This window comes from Pseudonaja textilis, chromosome 4 (genome assembly GCF_049901715.1).
Source record: "Pseudonaja textilis isolate UNSWEBS1 chromosome 4, rPseTex1.2, whole genome shotgun sequence".
NCBI classification, from domain to species: domain Eukaryota; kingdom Metazoa; phylum Chordata; class Lepidosauria; order Squamata; family Elapidae; genus Pseudonaja; species Pseudonaja textilis.
Genome location: NC_141993.1, coordinates 55,526,081 through 55,551,026, shown reverse-complemented (window position 1 = coordinate 55,551,026; position 24,946 = coordinate 55,526,081). Strand labels below are relative to the sequence as shown.

At 36.6% G+C, this 24,946-nt stretch overlaps 1 protein-coding gene across 3 annotated transcripts in view; it reads left to right on the top strand.

Annotated features, from left to right (window-relative positions):
- Positions 1–1,936, top strand: part of EPHB1 (EPH receptor B1) — a 387,419-nt gene extending 385,483 nt beyond the window's left edge. For 2 of the 3 annotated variants that reach the window (XM_087933101.1, XM_026701394.2), the window contains one exon: positions 1,538–1,928. In XM_087933101.1, the coding sequence (XP_087789227.1) occupies positions 1,538–1,805 (268 nt within the window). In that variant the 3' untranslated portion in view covers positions 1,806–1,928. Of the gene's footprint in view, positions 1–1,537 lie in introns of all 3 variants that reach the window. The other variant, XR_015743549.1, reaches the window with a different exon arrangement.
- The last annotated feature ends 23,010 nt before the right edge of the window (positions 1,937–24,946 follow it).

Sequence of the window (24,946 nt, the reverse complement as noted above, 5' to 3'; positions counted from 1 at the left end):
TAACCTATCAATTTCAGTGATTCACTTAACAACTATTGCAAGAAAGGTCATAAAATGGGGCAAAACTTTGTTAACAAATGTTTCACTTAACATAAATTTTGGGCTCAATTGTGATCATAAGCCAAGAATTACCTGTAATGACAAAGTTTATATCTTTCCCCAATTTTGTAATAAATAGATATGAAGTGTAGCCAAGGAACAGCTATATAGTGTCTGAAATAATATACAACCTTCTAGATTGCTCAAACAGTATATTCACAGAAAATGTATGTCAGTTAAGAGAAGGATGACCTAAATAACTTAATTATTTTGTTTCAGGTAGAATAGATAATGAAGTTGAAAATAGGGAAAGACTGAATTAATGTAAACAGAAACTGTCAAGGGATGAGATTTTCCTCTAACCTGAGATACTAGATGTTGACACTTAATCTTTTCTAGGCAATGAAGAAAATTGTACAAGATTTAGTTCGAGTTTGCTTTTAAGAGATTTGGATTAGGGAATATCTAATTCTTTAGTGGTCCTCAGAAGAGTCACCATTCATGTTGCTCAATCAAAATGAAAAGATAGCTTGTGTAGCTATGTATACCATATGATGATTTAGATCTAGAGTAATTTAAATGTAAACATTTAAAATGTAGCTATGCAGGAATATATTAAGGTTTAAATAGTTTATGTTCTGAATTTCTTGTTCCACTAATGAGTATGCTAACTAATAATATTAATTTTGGAAGATGTTATCTGCTAATTAGAAATTGAAGAATAACAGATTATTATTCAAATAGTTTAGAATCTCCTATAACATTTCTCGGCCTATTTATATATTTTAAAAGTTATTCTGAGAATTTGATTTTGATATTTGGTTATATGGCCCAATTCATATATTACTGGGTTTAGATAAATAATGGAATTCAGTATGGTCAGTTATGGTAATGATCACAGTTTTACATTGTTTTAAAAGGACACCATACTGAATAATGCAGGACGATAGATAATGATAGCTCACCGTATCTTCTGAATCAGAAATCTCTGCAAGGAGAAATATCAGAAAGGTCAGGATGGTAAATGTGCCTGTGAGACCAAAGCCCTGCTCCTTTTTCATGTATGCCATATACATTGCAAGCATGCAAACAAGCAATGGAACATTGATTGCCTGCTCCCCCTGCCATCTTGATTTTTTTTGACTCTTACAGTCCATGGACTCACCCTTCCGAATAACTATATCTGAGAAAGGGAATACCAGTCTCTTAGAATGCCACTTTTTGCAAAGGCTAATATTATTTTTTTAGAAAAAGCTTTTTCTTAAGAAAAAAAAAGTTCTATTGTTCAAATGAAATATGTCAGTTGGTAAATGCATTCATACTTAACATAATTATTGTGAAAATGTTGCTTCTTTTGTAGACTAGTAGAACTTAAATCTTTTCTTCTGTTTTCTTCTATTAGCCTCCAAAAAGTGGTTAAATAAGTGATGATTTCTACAGCATGGACAGTCTCTACAACTTACTTTATATCTTTATTTTCTATTTTTTTTTAATTTAGGGATCTTTTTATGCCTTTATTTGATGTCAGAAGTATATGGAAAGATGGCACTCCAGATAGTCAAGCTTACCACTGCAGTCCCGTACTCCATTTTTATTGGCAAGGTAGCCACGATGCTTTGCGAATGAGCTGTGATCTCTTGGAGATGCTGTCAGGCTCTTGTGTAAAGGACATGCTCTGGCCTGAAGAACAAAGACAACAGGAGCCAACCTCCGGTCACATGCACTGTTCCCGCCAAAAGAGGTCCTGTCATGTACATAGCCAATGAGATATCCGTAAAGGATTGCATTCCCTTGTACATTGCCCCCTTTCTCTTTCAACTCATTGATTGTGTCAAAATTGTCCACGTTTGTAATAGTAACTTTCAAAAACTATTGTACTAAAAATAAAATTGCACTCAATAAAAAAACAAAAGAATCTTACGTGTATTTTTAACAGCAATTGCTAAAAACAAAAAGGGGAATATCCAGGGATAATGATTGACTGTTAAAACTATATACATTTAGAAATTATTATTGCTGAACTTCAATGGAAAGCCAAGACTATTTTCCACAGAATACAACTTTCTTACTAATTGCTTGCACGTTAATAATATTAAAAAGATAAATAATTTGGGGTCATTCTACTGCTAATATTATTAATACAACAGATAAGAAAAGGGACATATCTGAAGCACATGGATTATATTATTCTGGATGCTAAGAAATAAAGGATTTTAGGAGTTGACTGACTGGATTTAATTAGATATTGGCTGATCTTACGATTTGGTGTTAAAACGAGATACGGTTTTTTCCTATCACTCATGCCAACTTTTAGATATGAATCTAGCTCATATTTGCAGAACTGCATCAAGGAATTTCTATTGCCTTTTTTTTAAAAAAAAACCTAATATTTCATTGCTGACATTGGCATTTATAAAAGATAATACCGTATTCCTTTTCAAAGAGCCGGAAGAAACTATGGTAAGTTTTGGGCTAGTGTCTCTGTTATGGACCTATCTGAACCAGAATCCTCCTGAAGTTGTGAATCATACATTGTTCACCACTCAGCTGGACTACATATAATCCTCAATTTACAATAGTTCATTTAGTGAAGGTTAAAAGTTATGGTGGCACTGAAAAAAGTGTCGTGATAGTTTTTCACAATTTACAACCATTGCAGTATTCCCAAAGTCATGTGATCAAAATTCAGATGTTTGGCAACTGGTTCATATTTATGACCATTGCTGCATTGCTTTATCCCAAGGTCATGCAATCACCTTTTGTGACCTTCTGACAAGCAAAATCATAAAACGGGAGAAAACTCACTTAACAATTGTCCCAGTTAACCACAGAAATAATGGGTTCCATTATGGTTGTAAGTCAAAGACTAGCTGTACTGTAGTATGCTCTATATTAGGTTGTCAAACTCATGGCCCACGGACCAGAGGCCATATGCTGGCCGTGCCCAGCCCCGCTTTAGTGAAGGGGGGGAAAAAGTCACGATACATTATATGAGGATGACATGATGCCATAAGTTTGACACCCCTACTACATATATAAACTGACTTTGGAATAGAAGTTGCAGCTGGTGTATAATGCAGTGATGGATTGATAGCAAGATAACCCGAGCAGTGTAAAAAAGCTTCTATTTTAAAGACATGGCATTGCACTGATTATCAGTAGGTTTCCATCCCAATTCATTGTGGTTCTACACAGTCTTATATGATTCAACACTGGGATGCATTTGGCAACTGCTTGCCAGACTCAAATCTTCTTGAATCAAGTCAACAAATGAGGATTTATTAGGTTCCCTCCCCCCCCCATTTTTATTGGAGGGTATGAATGACAAGAGTTTTTGTGTAATAGCCTCCATTTTATAGAATTCTGTCCCAATAGGTGCACAAAGCTGCAGTCGTGCTTTCTTTTCATAAATAAGTGAAAATAATCCTGCTCAGCCAGGTCTCTGACCCAATCTGAGGGAAACCATTATATAAAAGTATTGGAGAATGGTTGAATGTATTTACTTTACTTTTTACTGTGTATTTTTATTTCTTATGTTGTATGCTGCCCAGGGTCTATTAGGCTTGGGACAGGCTATAAATGTTATTCATTAAATAATAAATAATCAGTTATATTAAGAAGACAGCAACAGCTTCTTCCTAACATCTGCCAAAGTAGAAGCCCTATGGGAGGGTTTATCAGATTCAAATTAAATTTTGAACTGACATTCATAGAGTCATAATACTCAATTGGTAAAGATTATGGGAGAATAATGTTCATATTCCAAGTCAGGATCATGAAATAATAATATCCCTTCTCAATAACTAGAGCAGTTGCTAATATAGTTATTGTTGATCAGAATTCACTACATTACAGACTTTGCTTCTCTGGATGGCTGATTAGAAAGAATAGTATGTACAGTACAAATGTATTCTAGTATAAACTTTTTTAAAAACTGAAATAAGAAGGCAAAGATGCTTGTATAATTCATACAGGTTACAAAATGCATCAGTCATAATGTTTGAATTGCCTTAGTGGAGATTTTGATTACAGAAAATCTCCAGTCCTCTTTATGGTTATACAGTATAATGTCAAGCTGCATAAGTAAGCTTTGTTTGCCAGTTTGCAATCAGTCTAGGTTTTCCCGGCTTAGATTCTAGTCAGCAGTAGATTAAAAAGGATGAGGATCAACTTGTTTGCTGAAACATATTTGGAAAGATAACATACTCACAAAACACGACTCTTTCAATGAAGAGGAGTTTGCTTGAAGCCAAGAACTGTAAACCTTACAGAAGACTTTAATCTCCTTATTTTGATTTTAAAAAAGAAAACATTCTCACCTTAGTGGCACAGCTTTAGAGAAAATGTGTTCATGCTGGAGGCATACAATGGACAGAGCCAGTTCATTTGGAAAATTAAACAGTCTGAAAACCACATGTGAGCTTTGCAAAAGCTTTGTTGGAATTGCCCATCATCTTTTCTGCTGTTTGGTTTTGTAGCTTTTGCCAAATAATCAGTCAACTCTTCAGGAAAAAATTATAGCAAAGAGAAGCAAGCAGATTCTGGGTAAGATAAAATATTTACAATAAAATCCACTTCTCATGACCATTGCACATACACATACAAACAAAATATACCAACAGAGCAGGCAGTTATAATTAGAACAATATGGTCATATGGTAAAACCTATTTGCCAATTTGAAAGGGAAACAGAGAACAAACACAACTGCTTTGATTATTTGTAGCATTTCATGAATAATTACAGGAGCATTTCTCCTTCAAAGAGGTACTAGAGTGTGTATGTGTGTGGGGGGGGGGGAGAAAGGGGGAGGGAGGGAGGGAGAGGGAGACTCAAATCTTGGCATCATCTGCAAATGATAAGGTTATATCACATGGATCATGGTATTGGAAAACAAATGGTAAACAATATGTAATTTAGATCTTTATTTGGTGCTGTTATGATTCATGACATGTGATGTCATTTCCCATCCCTACAGTTACATGTCACACTAGGAAATGGTTTCTTGAACCATGATTGGCTGAATAAATCAAAATTATCTGGGTTTTTACTACATGAAAAATAATAAAATAGGGTTTGTGATGTAAATCACCTTCAGTTCATATAGTATGCAAAACTGAACAATTTACACTGTGACATAATGTAAAATGAAACCATGTGTGTAGAAAAAGAAAAAGTGAACAACATTACCAGTTGTAGTTATTTCACAGAGCTTTTTGCAATAATCAATGCCATGTTCTCAATTGTTCTCAGAAATATCATCACATAAAAGCTGACCAGGTAGCACCATAGTATCATTTTACATAATATGTATCCTGTTACATCTGACTAATCAAGATTAGAAGAAAAAATAGAAACTAGAGCAGACAATTGCACCAAAGTTTGTAACATTAGTATTTGTGTAAGATATGGGTTTTTTTTTTTTGCAGAGTGAGTATGAGAGTTGGTGTTTTTATGAAGGCAAAGTGAACACCTGTGATACAGAGAAGACTTTTTATTGTATCAACAGCAAAAAATGCTGGAAAAAAAGGTTCTATCCAAGTAACTAATTTCCAGAAATGTATTAAAATAATTTTTGAGATGAATGGTCAATCTGACATGGAGACTGAGCATAGAATAGTGCTCTGTGTGTGTGAGAGAGAGAGTGTGTGTGTGCGTGAGTGCACACACACGAAAGAAAGAAAATATTGTATAGCTGATAATGAAATATATCCATCAGGCCCAATCAACCACACACAAAAGACTCAGATTAAGTACTTTGTTGTGTTCTATCTATGGTACAGGAATCTCCCTAGACTGCTTACTTTTTCTAGGGAACAAACAGATAAGGTTCCATGGAACTTAAAGGAGGGAAATGGGGCAACTCTGCAACAACCCAAGGCTAATTTCCTGCTTGATCCCACCTCCTTGGCTGGCTGGGAATTTCCCAACAATGTTACACAATGGCAATATTTGAAAGAACATTGCCATTGGCATTCTGTGTAGTTTCTTGTTTTTAACACACAGACTGATTTCTGAATCAAAAGTTGCATATAAGTAGTCTTTGATTTATGACCATAATTGGGACTGGGATTTCCATTGCTACACAAGGTGATTGTTAAGATCTAGGTTTTACAAACTTCTTTGCTACAATTCTTAAGTGAATCAATGCAGTTCCTGCATTAACTTGATTAGTAGGAAGACAGCTGGGAAAGTAAAAAAAACTGACAATCACATGACCTGTAATCATCATAAATATATGCCAGTTGCTAAATGCCTGAATTTTGCTAATAAACAGTAGGGTTGCTGTACGTCAAGGACTGATTATATAAGTCACTTTTTCCAGTGCTTAATTGTGTATTCAATCCTAAACGGATTCCTTGTTGGTTCCATCAAGTTAAAAAAAGGGTAGACCATACGTTATTTAGTTTGTAACCAACATGTCTTTTTTTCTGAATCAGTTGTAATAGTCTCAGCATTTTATGGATTATTAATGTAAGAAGCAACTCATTCAGAAGCAGACCTAATGCAACAGTAAATCTATTTAGACTCCTTTGAAAGTCTAGATTTCATCTAGATGAAATCTAGATTTCTAGATTTTTTGCTTACCTCTGTATTTGATAAATACCTTCCATAATATTTGCAGATAAAAATACTTTTTTAACAACCTCTTTGTTACTTTCTCTATTTTTCTTACTCTCAACTATGTTATTATATCTGTTCCGGCATCATGTTTTGGTTTGGTTTTATTGTCTATAATAAGCTTTGGTAGACTAATTTGCTATTGCTATGATACCTAGTTCACAGAGAATGTTTTCTATTTTGAAAGACATTCTTCCTTTTGAAAAGAATATCAATCCATGTTTAGTTCAGTGATATATAACATGGCAGGACCTCAAACTTTCTATTTATATAATTGTATATACACTGCTCAAAAAAATAAAGGGAACACAAAGATAAGACATCCTAGACCTGAATGAATGAAATATTCTTATTAAATACTTTGTTCATTACATAGTTGAATGTGCTGACAACAAAATCACACAAAATTATCAGTGGAAATCAAATTTAGCAACCCATGGAGGTCTGGATTTGGAGTTACACTCAAAATTAAAGTGGAAAAAAACACTACAGGCTGATCCAACTTTGATGTAATGTCCCTAAAACAAGTCCAAATGAGGCTCAGTAGTGTGTGTGTGGCCTCCATGTGCCTGTATGACCTCCCTACAATGCCTGGGCATGCTCCTGATTAAATGGCAGATGGTCTCCTGAGGCATCTCCTCCCACACCTGGACTAAAGCATCCCCCAACTCCTGGACAGTCTGTGGTGCAATGTGGCATTGGTGGATGGAGCGAGCCATGATGTCCCAGATGTGCTCAATTAGATTCAGGTCTGGGGAATGGGTGGGCCAGTCCACAGCATCAATGCCTTCATCTTGCAGGAACTGCTGACACACTCCAGCCACATGAGGTCTTTCATTGTTGTGCATTAGGAGGAACCCAGGGCCAACCGCACCAGCATATGGTCTCACAAGAGGTCTGAGGATCTCATCTCGGTACCTAATGGAAATCAGGCTACCTCTGGTAAGCACATGGAGGGCTGTGCGGACCCCTAAAGAAATACCACCCCACACCATTACTGACTCACTGCCAAACCCGTCATGCTGGAGGATGTTGCAGGCAGCAGTACATTCTCCACGATGTGTATATGTGTGTGTGTGTGTGTGTGTGTGTGTGTGTGTGTGTGTGTGTGTGTGTGTGTGTGTGTGTTATTCAGCTTTGTTCAGGTATTCAGCTTTGTTCGGACAAAAAAAGCTACAAAAGAGACAGAAGATATTAGAAACACCAATCAAGCAGAACACAGCAAACTCCAAGACCAATAAACACAGACCAAGACTCCCAACCAATCAGGATGAAGAAAAAACCATTCTGGCACAGCAGTAGGCTAGTACCAAATTTAAAACAGAAATGGCTGTGAAAGTCTGACTCACAGACGAACACTATACAGAAGCCTGATGATGGCAGATGAGATTCTGCCGAAACGTTGCTACAACTTTAAAAGCACAACTACAATGACGTGGGAAAATACCCTAACAAAGCTGAATACCATATATATGTATGTGTGTGTGTGTGTATGTATGTGTACTTGGGGAGACACAAAGATCAGCTGCCAATATTCCTTAATATTATAGTGAGAATAAGGAAATGAAATAAGTAAAAGGGAGGTAACAAAATAAGAAAAACTCCAGGACTTAATGTAATTCTCTCCCTCTCCCTCTCCCTCCCTCTCTCTTTCTTTCTCTCTCTCTCTCTCTGTGTCTGTGTGTGGCCTGTCCCAACTTGCTTCCTTAAGCAAGAATGATCCTTAAAACCATTTGGTGTGAAAGGTTTACTTTATTAAAGTCCAAGTGGATTACAGAATAGCAAAGCTAGAACTGAGGTCTACAGGACAAACTTTTCCAGTTAACTTTTCCCCCTTTGTTTCTTTCCATTGTTGATCTCTTATTGTCTAGTCATATTCAGTTAAAATGTTTTGGAAATTGTCTTTTCAACTATATAGTAGGTGGTTCAGAGGTACATGCCTTTTCCAGCTGTCTAACCTTGAAATTATGTCTTTAGAAGTTATGATGAGTTGTTAGCCTTCCCCTCTCCCATGCAGCTTCTCCCCTACATAGTTCATGGTAGAATGGTAGCTAGCTAATGTGAAGTGCAGGCATGAGATGGCAGTTCTGACAGTGTTTTTTGTGTGCATACCCTTTAGATGGTTATTTGCAAGTTCTCAAAAAGGCTTTAACAATAGGCACATCAAACAAGTATATATAATATTGAGTCAACTGTAATTGACATGTTTAACTTTTTTTTAAAAAATACCATTGTTTCTACTGCTAGCCTCATCATCTGCTACTGGCTGCATAGCCATTTGGGACCAAGGGTTGGAAGAAGTCCCATCTCACTGTATACATTTCTTTTGAATGTATAATTGTTTTTAATTTTGTATATATTGCACCAAAGGTAACCTGGAAGTTTATTTGACAAATGGTGTGGAAGAACTGTTCACTGGAAATATTAGGAAAGGATGTCCATAGTGTTGATGATTGATTGAGTTTAATTAGTTGAGGCAACTAGTGAATGTTAGAGAAAAACAGGTTTCCTAAAAGAATATCTAAGATTTTTTTTTTATTTTCTTCTGTTGAAATATCTAAAGAGTAGCTGTAAAGGCTTTTGGTTGAAGCCAATTACATGTCCTATAGATTTTGGGAATCATTTCTTATCCTATACTTAGTTTCCCATTGTCCAGGATTAGAATAAATGACATAGGGGCTGTAGCAAGTTTTCTGCTGTTGCTCTTTCTTAACTGAGATTGATTGATTGGAAAAATTATTCTTCAGTTTCATTCATAAATCAATAACCCTCATTTTAAATATTTAATGAACTACACGGAATTATTTAAAAGATGCCTTTTTTAAGACATTCATCTTTACCTTCTTACCACATCTGATTTGAAGTTATGAAAGATACTCCCTACCTCTCTCCCAGTCAGGGAATCAGATAAATGGAGTGACAATAGTTATTAGGAAGTGATACTTGGTGAACATTTAGCATAGCATATGCACAATGCATGCAAATCTGTATCATATTTTGTTCATTTTTACAATATAAAAAGGGACCACACTTCAAAGTATTTCAGGTTCATTGTAGCCATACAAATTGTAGAGATTAAAGAAGATGGCAGAGATATATGGGAACTTTACTAGAGAAAAGAGGCTGACATTTTTGTTAAGTGTAGAAAGATAAGGTGTCAGGCACAAGGAATCAGAACTATACAGTGACCTGTTTGGAGAAGATTTTTTTATTGATGCTTTATAAGAATTTGGCCAGACTAACTACACTCTCTTGGGAGCAACCAGATAAAGGCTCCAAGGATTTTAGGAGGATCAGGTCTCCATCACTTCCCCCCTTCAAAGATTCCAAGCTAGCCAGTCTGATTACTCCACCCTCTATTCTAACTTCAGATTCCACCAAATGAGATAATATTCAGATCTTCAGGCAGAAATTTCCCTAACTCATTAGGAGTTCAGAAAGAGGAGGGTGTAGAATACAATCAGTCTGGAAAGATTCTGTTTAATGAAACTAATTTTAGCTTTCATATGGAGTTGATTTCCTGATCTGGACTAACTAATGGGACTGGCAGACATTCTGCATTTAATTGACCTGACAAATTAAACACACTTTCTTCCACTGTGAATTTATAATTTATCAAATCCTTCCTGCATGTACACCTGCATTTTGAACTCCTTAATGGAGCTGATTGCTATAACCACATATAACTTAAGTGCAAGTCATACTTGAGTATCTACAGATGCTTATGCAATGAAAAATGTTGACTGTGGCAATAGCTGTGTCCCTGGAATTTGCATACCCCTCTTGGGGATGCTGTGAAGAAAAGCAGCTATGTTCACTCCAATGTTATGACTGGTTTTCAATTACCATCTTAATGAAAGGAAGCCCTAGTGACCTGATGCTGTTTGGCAGCCCCTATGGATAACAGCTGTTTTCAGAGCCTGCAAACCCAAGGGATGCATTTGCTTGCCTCACATGAAACACCTTTATCCAGTTATTTCCTCTCTTGTGAGAGAGCTGGAGGCTGTCATACAGAAGCTAATTTTTGATCAGCATTCCAGGAAAGCTCTGTTTTATATGTATCTCTTAATATAAGGAGAGAAATAGAGAAACCAGGGGCAGAGAATAATCATAGTATGGGTTTATTAACTAAAGGCATTTTCATACAATATCGTGTCTCTGGGTAGTTTGAAGATGTAGAATAAAACATTAATAAGGAAGGGAGAAAAGAACTTTCCATTTTCATTTACCTGTCTTATTCTTTATTTTAATTGAAGAAACCCTCTGGCCCAACTTTCATTTCATTTTCCTTTGAACACAGACAAGGAATAAGCATCTGCACACACTTTTATAAGAAGTTTCATTCTTTCATCCCACTCATAACTTATTTAATTGTTACAAGCAGTGATCATGTGGTTGGAAATTCTGGAAGATATAATCCTAACACAGTGAAACAAAGTGGTTGGGAAGACTAGGAATCAATTATCTTTGTAGGCACTGTTAAATATATTTTTCCCATATTGAAATATTCTGTCAGATCACAATTTTGGGGTACTTACAGCATTTTATTGGGCTGGTTGTTGCACCATTTTGACATGATGCTTATTAAAATTTACTACTTCCCAGTGAGTAGGGGTTGCTACTGAATTATAACTACCATCATCCACATGGCTTTTTTTAGCCACAAGCCGCTCCAGCAGATGAGAAATATAGATGAAAAGATTATTTCCCATATTTCCTAGAGTTTCATTGCCAGACTAAAAGGTGTAGGAAGAGACTTCCCCCACAGACCACTTCTGAGCTTATTCATCCATATTTTTAGAAGCAGCCTTTATTATTAGCTGTAAGTATAGAAGCCATCTTTGTCTGATAATGAGAACCTTTGGCAGGAGAATTTCCTCCCAGTGGGCCAACCCATTCTTTTGTCTGTTCCTCTCTCTTCTGAAGTCTTGTCATAGTATGGAATTCTCAGCTGTATGGGGGTATAGACTTCTTTTAGCATTTTTTGTATGAGACAGTACATTACATGACAAGGAAACAGTAATTCTACACAATGGGCTACTACTATGGTGAACTTGCAGTTCAAATAGGGATTAGAGCTAGAAAATGATAAGAGTCTTAAAGCAGTGATCCACAGAGGGTTAAGATAAAAAGAAATATTGTTGCCCTAGGTTCTGAGTAAGCCCCTTTCTTCTTTTCATCATCTTAGTCCTTGGGTAAGCAAAAATGCCACTTTTGGCAGGGATCTTAATTAATTCAGTGAGTCTACAAACCGCCACTCCACCCAGTTTCTGCCTTAGGTATCCAAATTTCATTGTGGTGAATGAATTCAACTCAATGGCATTACATTTTTATTTTCTGGTTCTTACTTGAAATGGCATTGTTGATAGCCAAGAGCAAATCCTATATGGAGCCATAAGAAGTGGCAATTATTAAACTTCTAAAAACAATGGAAGCAGTTTTGCAAACATTTCCAAAATCTTGCTACCACAGGAGAAGAAGGTATAATTACATATGAAAATGTATTGTCTTTAATAGTCTCTTAATTATCTATTCAGGTGAACTATTATTTGTGGAAAGATATGTTAAATCAAGTCTTTTAATTAAAGTATAGATGGTTAAGGATGTGATTTTATCTAATTGTGATGGTTGGACCTAACCAAATGGCTATTGAATGTCAAAAAGCTGAATCCATTCAATAGGCCAGCATTCCTCAAGGCAATGTCCATCACATGTGCTGGATCTCAACTCTCAGAAAAAAAATAGTGGAAGGGAGAAGGCAGCTATGAATTATCTCTCCCTTGATCTGATGTAATAGTATCTCTTTATCTTAAGATCTGTTCATAAATATGCAACTAAACAATTTTCAGTTTAGCACTCAAGGGCTGGCTCCTTTGGAAATTGCAGTACAAATGAATGAGAATTTACATGTTCATAGTACTGTTAGCAGACTAAATAAATAAATCTAAACTGAGTCAGTTCAGAACTTGGCAAATTTTATCTGTATTAGAAGCAAAGTGGGAGACATTCCAATCCATAAAAGCAATAATTGCAAGGGTCTTGGAACAAGATTGGGGTTGGGATGTTTCATAATGATAGCAGCACACCATACCTCACTCACTTTAATAACAAAATGTATATTTAATTTGATATATTTTTGTCCACCAAGTTTCTAAGCAACCTGGAAGCAAATACATTTAATTAAGTCTGCACCTTGGCTGACCTTTATTTCTATATATTTTTAAAATTCTAAGGAGAACTTAATTTTAGTGTGATTTCTCATCTTTCCTACCCCAACAGTCATATCATTCACACACACACACACACACACACACACACACACACACACACACACACACAGTGATGACCCAGGGTGTGGCATAAAAGCAACACAGTCACATAAGAAAAGTACCTTTCATACCTTCAACTTTGCCCCCAATGTACCTTCGACTGGAGAAAAACCTCTCCCAAGAACAGTCTTTAAGTGGAGGAAATGCAGTCCGAAAAAGTACATATAAATTGTAAATAAAAATCCACACAAACCACACTGCAGCAATTAACTGGACAGGGCAGGATAAGGAATTGCAGACTTCAAAGGCCAACAAAATACACACAGTTGGGAAGACGCCAGGAACCCAGATAAGCCTTAACAAAACAAGACAATATGCTTCCAACAAGTTGCTGTGTGCAAACTCCCTTTGTAAATACTGTGTTCCCAGCTGCAGCTAAAGAAGGGAATCAGGGTCCTTTCCTCCCCTGGAATTCATTCAACTCATGTTGCTCCCTTCTCCATTCCTCTCTGCATGCCCTAGGATGAAAAGGGCCTGGATCTTCCTCTGAATTCCCTCTGACTTGCTCTACCTCTTCCCTGCTCTGCCCAGCCGTACTGTACCCTTACCCAGTTTCTTCCACAGCCAACAGAGCCACATTCCAATTCCCTGTCAGCTGATTGGCCTCCCCCTCCAACAGGGCATGACACACACATAGATCTTTGAATTAAAAAATAAAGATGATAAATTTAAGGATAAGCGTATTAAAGTTGATTGGGATAAAGAAGTCTGAATTTTTAAAAAGTAGAATAAAAAAGAATGTACAGAGATTTATGATAATATTCCTAAACCTGGTATCTTGCAGATGTTTAGGACTGAAATTTCCATCATTCTTGAGTAACAGCTCAGTTAGCTGAGATAATGTAAATTGTAAATCCAAATATCCAAAAGGCAACAGGTTGGGGAAGTTACATTTAAAGCAGCGGTGGGATTCATTTTTTTTTACTACTGGTTCTATGGGTGTGGCTTGGTGGGCATGGCAGGGGAAGGATACTGTAAAATCTCCAATCAGAGGTAGAATTTGCCAGTTCTCTGAACTACTCAAAATTTACATTACCGTTTCTCCAGAACTGGTCAGAACCTGCTGAATAGCACCTCTGATTTAAAGCAAAAAAGGAGAAAATCACTATTAAATATAGAAATGAAGAAAAATGGAACAAAAGGAAGTAAAATGAGACTAAATTGAACATAGAAAATGTTATAGGAACCAAGTCTATTTCCTGATGGAGACATTTTTTCAGTAAATGGGTTTATAATGCAGTTTTGTAGCTGCAAATTTATATACTTGTGTAGGGTGCTTCCCTTTCTTTCAATTACCATACTATATAATTAATAAAAGCTTATCAACTGAAATAATTCTTTAAATTCCAGGCAGACTTTAATCTATCCTTGCTACCATAGTTTCCCTCATGTGAACTAATGGTTAAAGCATTGCAGCATAACTAATTAAGTTTTAATATCATCTGGAGTTTGCCAAGCTTGAATGCTAACTGATCCAAAAAGATCCCAGAGTACTCTGCTTCTACCTTACATTCTGCTTTCTTCTGTTACTGTGATTTGATAATAGGATAGGAAGGGCATGACAAAGATAGAGTCCACCTAAATGTACACGCCATTTTAAGCCAAAGTGGTAACTTTTAAATGTATTGGAATTATACAACTCAGAATTCCCAACTAGCATCCAGCCCCATTATATTGGGAAGATGCCAGATTGGGGGTAGCTTCTCTGCTATTTAGCTTTGATCGATCTCTCTTAAATAGAAATGACAGAGACCTATCTCAAAAATGCCTGTAGCAAAACGAAGAATGTCTGTGGGCTCTAGGTACATTATAATTAATCAAAAGAGTTTATTTCAGTTGATCCCATCTCTCGCTTTCCTACTTTGGATGCTTTCAAGTACCACCCACTTCTTTCCTGTTATACTAATGGTTGCTTGGTTTAAATCTGCTCACACAGCAATTTGTGCATTTCTTGTAGGGCTCTGGGGCCAGGAAATGTGAGAGTTTCATAAACTAAAGTAAGCTTTAACATTTTGAAAATTAGTCAGATTTTGATTTGCCTCCCTAAATGTTTTGATTTTTGTTTTGTGGGAGGCTAAATTCTATTATTAAAATGCTGTTTTAGCCTTGTATTTTAATGGTTCACTTTCTTTATTACAATCATTTTCCTTTTTTTATATTCTCAATTGGGAAAGCATTGGAAAAATATTTTATCTTCCCTATTGTATAGACAAACAATATTAAACCAGGATGATGAATAAATATCATGATCCTAGTTTCAGTCATATGATTCAGCTGTTATTCATCTGGGCTGCAAACATCTAGATAACCACTAGATTGCATTAATCTACATCTAAACTACATTTTGTAATCCTGATATGATTGCCCTAAAATTGAAGGATCTGCACTGGTATTGAAAAAATATGGCCAATCATTCATTCCTCTTAACATACCACAATTCTGCAAAGGATATTTCCAATTATGAGGAATAAGCAAGGAGTCCAAGTCCACCAACAACCATATTGTGATTTTACCCAGGATGTCATGATCAGACCCACTGAACTGAATAATCAAGCAGCAAACCTTCTATAGTGTCCAAAACTAGATGTCCCAGGCACTGGAGAGTATGGAATCTGGAAGCACTGGACATCAAATCCTCCATCTATAGTCAGTAATATAAGAACAGCATTTGATCTTCTATAAGGCTTTGATAGTCAAGCCTGAAATTGACATGTGTAGCCATTTTAGTTAGGCTTAGTATATATTCTTTTTCTTACTTTTTCTTTGGCAGGCATGGGGGAAGGGTTTTGGGCTTGCTACATTCCTAAGGAGGGAAGGAGGGGAGATAGGGAGAGTTGTTTAGGCTAGGTGATTCTTCTCATGGGAAAATGAGCTGACCATGTTCTGGCCCCTTTAAGTGGAGATTTATGACATCAAGCAAAATTGAATTACTTCTATTGGAGAATGTGACTTTTGGGTATTGTTTCTAACTTCTGATATTGTGGGTTAATTCCAGAATTACCATGGACTTTGCCAATTTGATGCTTTCCTAAATAAAAGAAATTGTTTTGGAAGATGGACTTTGCTCTTTTCTTTTTAAATGGATTTCATCAGTTGGAAACCTGACATTGACCAGTATTGTAGCCTCCTGGGGACATAGTTATTTTCCATTCACAGATTCCCCAGGGCAAAGCATATATGACCCCACATATATGACGCACATCCCAGGAGGATCAAGATGGCTGCAAAGCCCCCCTTGGGACTCTCCAATGGGGAGCTGGTACAAAAGAGGGGTGTGATGCTAGAGCCTCCCCTTCCTTCTCAGATTCCTTACCTGATTCTCCTGCAGAAGGCAAGAATCAGATCACCTTGTCAGGCCATCAAGTGATTATGTTCAATATTTCTTGGATGTCTTCAAACTGTGACAGGAAGGAAGGTAATGGGGGGTTATATGCATTGCAAATAAAATGCATTATCTTTGTTTTACTTTTTGTTGGCAAAACTGGTGCTGTTTGTTAGTTTTTAATTTTATTTTGGAAAGACTCTCTTGAACTGGACGGTTCCCCAAAGATATATTCCAAATTAAATATACTCTGTTGGGGAAAGCAAAATGTAATAGCTGCTTTGAATTCAATAGTTACTGCTAATATGTAAAATTTGCTGCCTACTTTTTCCATGTTTCCATATTTTCACTGAAATTTCAAATACAACTAATCTAAAAATAACTAGCCCCAGCTTGAAATCAATGCTGATAGAAGTATGGAGCTGTTTTCCAACTGGAACTGAATCCTTTTGTAATAATTGGCTGATTTCATATTTGAGTAGAAAAAAATTGTTTAAGGTAAGGGCTTAAACTTGTTTTAAGTCCAAGGCAACTCAAAAGGTTATGTGTCATAAAACCATTTCCTATATATGAGAGAAGAGAAATTTATTGCATATGACAACAAATAACAGTTTTCTCAAATTGGCCTGACATAAGATAGACTACGCAGATTCAGTTTCTTTATGTAGTTATTTGTTCAAAATTCTCTATTCCTCATCCTTTTTGATATTCTAAAATCACATTATGCAGCCAAATGGAGTTATAAAATATATGATGCTGTCAAAACAATAGCTTGGTCCTTCAGTGTATTGTTGCTGGAAGCACATAATAGATGAGAACTTGGCTATTATTACGAGCCCATTAGAACAATAATTTATTGACTTTACTGCTGCTATTCAGATGGCAGAGAAATGGACTTCAATTTTTGTCACTAGCATATAGAAGAAACATTCTGTTACTGGGAAATTTAGGACTTTCTATGGTGATTTCCTGGTTGGGTTCACCCTGCACTGTAAATTAGTTATGGAATTAATCTAGTTTCTAGATGTGTGGAATACATTGAATCAAATAAGCTGAGTTTATCCAACATGCTGTATCATAGGAAAAAGGAAAATTAAACAGGATTAAATCTACTCAATCTTAGCATGTCAGTTGAATATAACTGCAACGTCTTTAACAGATCATGTCACACTCTAAAATAGGGGTCCCCAACCACCGGGCCCCAGACCGGTACCGGTCCGTGGATCATTTTTTACCGGGCTGCTGGTTTGCTGGCCGCCGCCACCTTGTTTCGATGAGAAAGTGCTTCCGGGTGAGCTTTTCCGGTTGGAAAGCGGCATTTGGGTCCTGAAGGAATCCTCGCGCCTTAGTTTTATTGAAGGGGGGGTTGGCTTTGAACGAAGAGCTGTCCCGATGGCGGAGGAGATTAAGAAAGCACAAAAAAGGTACAGAGGAGGAGTTGAAGGTGGCGGGGAGAAGCGGGGGATGGCTGGCTGGCCGGTCACTCGGCTCGGCTCGCCTTGCCTTGTCATGCGTGCTGATGCCGGTACCAGGCCGTGGCACAAAAAAGGTTGGGGGCCACTGCTCTAAAAGCTGAAGGTACTTTCAAAATCTGTACCATCTGTATTTTAGTGTCAATCCAATACTAGTTTCCTTACGGTAAGATTATCAAGACTCATGAGTTTATTATTTATTATTATTATTTATTATTATTGTTTATGAGTTTATAAACTCAAATGAGTTTATGTGAGCTGATGGGAGAGAAGTATACATACAGCCCTGCTTTTAAGGTCCCTGAACATGTGTCTATTTTAAAAATAATCACTTGCTTTCATTTCATGAGTATCTGAAGGGAAATTGTAGGACTATTTGAGGGGATGAGTAATTGTGTCTGAGAACTCTGCTATTTTAATGTTTAAGCATGGCAGAGTTTAAACATGTTTACATAATTTTCTTGTGTCCCCCTGAAATACTTTATAGCAGAAGCAGAAAGACATTTGAAACAGCTGTATTCATGAGAGGTTGGATATGGAGTTTTCTGAGTATGTCCCTTTAATTCTATGCATAAGCACAGAAATGCCTGCATTTATTTATTTTATATTAAGTTAACATGAACCATTGATATGTTGAGCTGACAATCCTATTCTTATATGTGGTTGCTAAGAAAAGTGAAACTCTCATTATTGAATAGAATGTCTTCAACCAAGTAAGCATAATCCTGTTGTATTTAGGCTACCTACATTTTGTGCACCTGATGTAACTTCATTTAATTCTGAGATCTGGTATTAAAGTAGATTCATACTATCATTCAGAACCAGCTCCTTACTGAACTTATGGTCCTTAGCTACAGTCATCCCTATCTTCAAAAAAGGTGACCCCAGCCTGGTTAAAAACTACAGACCAATCTCACTGTGTTGCGTCACATGCAAAGTCATGGAATCCATCATTAACCAATTCATCACCCTCCACTTAGAATCAAACAACCTATTCTCCCAAGAACAATTTAGTTTCAGGAAAAAATTGTCCTGAAATCTACAACTCCTACACTACAAAAACATAAGGGCTATTCTACTCGACCAGGGTAAAGCAATAGATGCAATTTATATAGACTTCCGCAAAGCCTTTGATTCAGTGGCACACCACAAACTACTGTTAAAACTAAACTCTTATGACATTCTGGATCCCTTCATAAGTGGATTACTGCATTCCTGTCAAACAGGCAACAAATAGTAAAAATAGGGAGCACTATATCAAATCCTGCTCCAGTTAACAGCAGTGTCTCCCATGGCAGTGTTCTAGGACCCACTCTCTTTATATTCTATATAAATGACCTCTGTGATCACCTAATAAGCAGCTGTGTCCTCTTCATGGATGATGTAAAACTATTCAACATTACCAACAATGCTACTGTCCTTCAAAGTAACCTTGATTATATGTCTGAATGGTCAATCAATTGGCAACTCCAAACCTTGACCAACAAATGCTTTGTCCTACACATTGGTAAAAAAAAATCAGTATACCAAATACAAGCTAGGTGGATATGACCTCATTGACAACCCTCACTCTGTCAAGGACCTTGGATTACTCATATCAAATGACCTAAGCACCAGAGCTCACTGTAACAGCATTGCCAAAAAGGCATTAAGAGTTGCAAATCTAATCTTACAAAGCATCTCCTCTGGAAATATTGAATTGCTAACTAGGGCATAAAAAACCTTTGCTAGACCAATACTCAAATACAGCTCATCTGTCTGGAATTTGCACTGTATATCGGACATTAATTCCATTGAGTGAGTCAGGAGTATTTCACGAGAAGAGTACTACACTCCTCTGCTCACAACAGAATACCCTATATCACCAGGCTTGAAATTTTTGGGTTCCAAGGTACATAATACCTGAAGGCCATCAAAATGCAATGTGTACATAAATGCACAACATTAAGACTGGAATGAAATTAACAAGATCTATTTTAAAATAAAAACAAAATGTAATTTGTTTTAGCCTAAGCCTATTTCTTAATTCCCACATTGCATGCCCTGTTTTATAAGCAAGCAAAACAAGTTACAGAATACAGGCATGGCTACAAATATTTTCCAGGCATCAGGAAGAGAGTCTATATCTGCAAATCTCTTGCAATAATGAAATCTAGGAGTTTGCAAACAGAGGAGTTAAACATCAGATCAAATCTTGACAAGCCTCTGCTATAAATTGAATTATTGGCCATGCTCTTGTCTTGTAATGTTCTCATTCTCTCAGATGATAAACAGCATCCATCACACTATTATGTCCAGAAGTCAAAACAGAACCCTTTTATACGGTGGAGCCAAGAAATATGCATCTATTTACTTTTCAGCATGATTGAAAAGCCTTCTAGTTCAATTCTTACTGCAGGTTAACTGGCTGTATTGGATTTGGAGAAGTAGAAATTTTATTCATTGTGCATTCTCAGAAGAACTTGTTAAATTTACACTTTCCAAAGTGTTATGTTAATTGATTATTTTCCTTCAATATTTTATTGTTTGAGAATTCTCCATATAAAATCATAAGCACAAAGTTTATAATAGAATTAAATGTACAAATTCACATATTAATAAGAAGAATGTTTTAGAAGTATACCACTACATTGGTATACTTCTTAGTAAAATTACTTGTAATGATATGCACATTTGGTAAAATTGTATAGAACAATATATTAGCATGCACATCCACCAGAAAAGCTAATTGATTTTTTTTTTTGAAGAAAGCTTTTATGTGTGTTTCTTAAAATTCCACATATAGCAATAGACATGATAAATTTAAAGCTGGACAAACTGGAAATCAAGAAATCTGAAATGGCCAGATCTCACCATCCTTATATTGGGATGATTCGTTCTACTTTAGAATCAGCACACTGAAATTCATCTCCTTTTTATGGCCCCATAATCCCTTGTGGGGAGTCTGGGCAACTGAATGGAGCAGAGTATTTACTGGTCGGATGCTCTTCCTGTCGCCAATGCAGAATTTTCCACCTAAGTGGTTTGTGCCATGATCCATTGTATCACTACTTTGTATTTCCCTCCTTAATAGATTTCCTATGATAAAGAAAAAGAAAATTGGATAAACTACAAATGAAAGATGCCATTGAATGGAACTTCTCTTGAGCTCTGTGAAAGGGGCATAGCAATTATAGGATTGGGAAGGCATTGTCAAAGTGTTGATATGCTTGGTGGTCTAAAAGGAAAGCCCATATGTGTAGTGGTTAAGATACCATATTAGCCATACTCAGTCTGAAGCTGCTTCACAACGTTATTTCCATGAGAATGATGTTTAGCCCTTTCCCAATGTAACAGTTTAAAGAAAAGACTTCCTTGAGTAGATCTGGGTTTCTGGTAACAACATGTGCTCCTTTTGACAGTGATATGAAAGTGATTTACTCTTCCTTTCTCCCAGAATTTGTTTAACTTTCTAATCTAGATTGAAGCTTTGAAAGTTCATAAAGTCTCCAGTCCAAATACTAGGCATTGCTGATCCTGCTGACTCCTTTTTTTGATCAACCAAGGTTGATGAAGTGTTTGTCTTTTGTGCATCAATGCATTTCAATGCATGCTGATCCAATAAAACAGGGGTGTCAAACTCAAGGCCCACAGACCCGATATAGTCCACAGGGTACTTAGATCTGGCCCAACGGGCAACTCTGTAAACAGTGAAGGATTTGCCCACAAAAACCAGCTCCTGCCAGCAAAAACGAGCTCTTTAGCTCCTTTTTCAATGGCACAGGGTTGCAGGAAGCCATCCCAACTGAAAATGGAGATTGGGAGCCTGTTTTCATTGACAGAGGGTTTCAGGAGGTTGTCCCAGTCAAAAATGGAGATTGAAGACCCATTTTCATTGGCAGGGTGCTCAGGCCACCACCCCCAACATGAGTGACATCAAGCTGGCCACACCCAACCTGGCCATGCCTAACCTGGCTCTCTGAGGTCAAACACAACCCTGATGGGGCCCTCAATGAAATTGAGTTCGACACCCCTGCTATAAAGGCACAGGCAGCCTGAACACGTAAGTGAGCATTTCTACAAGAACAATTATCCTTGGTGCAAAAGCAGAATGCAAGACATCTATTTCAGGGCTCTTTTATGCAATGTAAGCAAGACAATTACTGTAATAGAATAGTCTATTTCCTTTCCAAAGGGATCCCTTTGCTTGGAAGCAGACCACAAAGCTCCAAATATGAGCAAGTCAAGCAACAAAAGAAAAGAAAAGCTATTTTTTCTGCATGGGCAGCTAGTGACAGTTTCCCTTCAGTGTTCACTGAACCGTTGACCCCATATCCTTCCATCCTGCTTGTATATGATGAATGCCAATGGGTGTTCTATCTCAACTGGATGTGAGGAAATTAGACACAGAGAAAAAGGATTGATTTGGAAAGTAAACTAATGGATTCAATCTGAACCTATTCTCTCCTGGCTCAGTTTATGTACAAAGGCATGCAAGGCTGTGCATGTATAGGAAGGGGGGAGGGGAAGAGGAGGGGTGTCTTTTTCTTTCCTGTTGCAAATTGACAGCAGTAACGTTTGCCCTCCATATAACTTCAGGAATTCATACCTGAGCATTTTTTCATTTCTTTTCTTTTTTGGTAGCTGCTGCTGTTAGCATAATTGCTGTTCCCACGGTGCCTGCTGCAGTTTGTAAGCTCAATTTAAACTTGACTGTGGGGATTTGTGATAACACTCCCTACCGTACCATGCGTCTTATTATTTAAAACCCTAAAGAGAACAAAAGGCATGTGGCTTTTCTTCTGCACCTTGTGAATAAAGTAATATTTCCTGGAAATGTTTTCTGAAAAGCCTCCATCCTGTCTTTCAGATGGATTGTTATTTTTCTTGATTATCCTAACCCATAGAGTCTATAATATTTAGATTATGAAGCATTGTAATTAAAATTTCATATATATTGCTGTCCTTTAGAATAATGTCGAATAATCTTGTGATATAATGAAGTAAGATTATTTAAAGGTGGGATAATGGAAATATATAATGTGAATTAACAGCCATTAGCTATGCTGGCTAGGGATTATGGAAGTTGGTATTAAGTGCATTTGGAGGGCAGCCATTTGGAGGAAAGCAGCAGTAGAATAAAATGTCTTTCTCATTTTATTTGAGCTAAAATGAGAGATTTTATTTAGCAAGATCAGCACACTGCTGATATTATGCATACTGCAACTTATATAAGGAGATGTCATTTTGCTTTAAATCTAAACCACTTCTGGTAAACTATTTGTATCCCAAGAAATGTTTTTTTTTTAATGTATAAAAATAGCCCTAAACATATTGAAACATGGTAAATGGTGAAAAGACACCTAACATGCAAAAAGTAACATAAAACCTGCAGTTCAGTGTTTCCATCTGTGGGCAAGCATTGATCCAAATATTGCATGAAATTAGATCCCATGGCATATACAAGACTGGTACTTTGTTAAGTATTAAGCTACTTAACAATTTGCAATGAACAGCAGTTGGCAGCCCCAGGGGAAAATAAATATGGATAAAATGGTGTATATCACAAAACTTTCCATGACTGTGAAAAAGTCACTTGACAACTAATATTATGCTAAAAGTTAGCAGAAAACAGCATTTTTGGTGCTGAAAAAGTGCCATCTTCTTCTGCCCTACTGTGTTTCTTTGTTTATGGTTTTCGTAACTCTCAAGCATTTATTCATTGTCCATTGTTCATTGGTGCTACTGATAAAATAAAACTGTACTTTTTCTCTACCCTAGAAGATTTTAGCCCATTAATACATATCATATAATCAGGCATGATGAAGATTACAACCTGTACACTGTAGTTTGCCAATCAGCACTACAGTGCTGGCTGTGTATAGAATGTCATACACCCAGTTGAAAATGGAAATAGTATTAGGATTAGAGTTTGCAATCAATATGTGAATGCTTTCTCCGCTACCTTCTTTTTTAAAATCATTCTCAAATATATTATATTTTATTTGCAACTATTTTACAATTAGTAAAAGCAATGTTTATTTGCAACAAGCAAAGAATAATTCTTATTTCAACTGAATATTATTTTATTCTTATTTCCTTAAAAATACTAAAAAATATTTTTTTTTCCTTACCAGTAATAATCAATAGTTGACTGTCTTCCTTTTTACTCACTGGAATTACTTTTACTTTGAAGTTTAGGTGGATGTATGTAGATTAACCTTGACACAATAAAACCACAGTTGCCCTATGGATTTTGAGAATTGTAGTACTTATAAAATACCTCCATATGAAGCATTTTAATATGTACTTCCTAAACTAATTGTAATTTAGTTATGTATCATATTTCATATTTCTTTTAATGATGTAACAAAGTTGTTGAACAATGTTCCAAAATATAGATTAAATTTGTAGTTTGAGAGAAAATATGATAGACCATGGATCAATTTGATCTAATTATATTGGAATATTCTCAGATAGGCTGACATTTTTCTGACAAGTGCTTGATTCATGAAGGAGATTGTCAGGTCATCCAAAAACACTGAAGGCAAAAATTGGGCTGACATACCATGTTATGCCATAATTAGTTGAATAAGCCACAAGTGATTAACCTAACATAGTAAACCAAAACCAAACAACCCATGTGTCTTAGTTTAATGTGTGGGCCCAGCCAAAGCTGTCTGCATTCTTCCTGAGCATGGGGTTTGATTGCTATGCCTGGTTCAGGGACTTTTTCCCTCCCGACAGAAGGGAGGAGGTATCTTGAAAGCTATCTAAGTGGCATCTGAATGTATGGTGCTATTTTTTTTTCCAATGAAACATTCTGAAAGGTTAAACAAGGGGCAATAGGTCTATTTTATTACTCTGCCACTTCTCTAATCTATCTCAAGCAACATCATTCAACAGCTCTTCACCTACAAATTGGATTCTTTCCTTAGAAATTGGAGTTATCCAGTGTGGACAGCTATGATCTTTTGAAGGCACTAATCACCCTATATCCTCCATTAAAAGGATATTTTGGCTTTTAAGTCTAAGGCTACTGCCTCCTTTTCTTCCTCCTTTTCAGCCAAATTTTGAAAGAATCTGTGCAAAAGAGGAGGAGCGAGTGGGTGTGTGTGTGGAATTCTGAATACACAAAAGCTGAAGGAATGGCAAGCGGCAGTAACCTAGCAACAGTGTCTCTGGA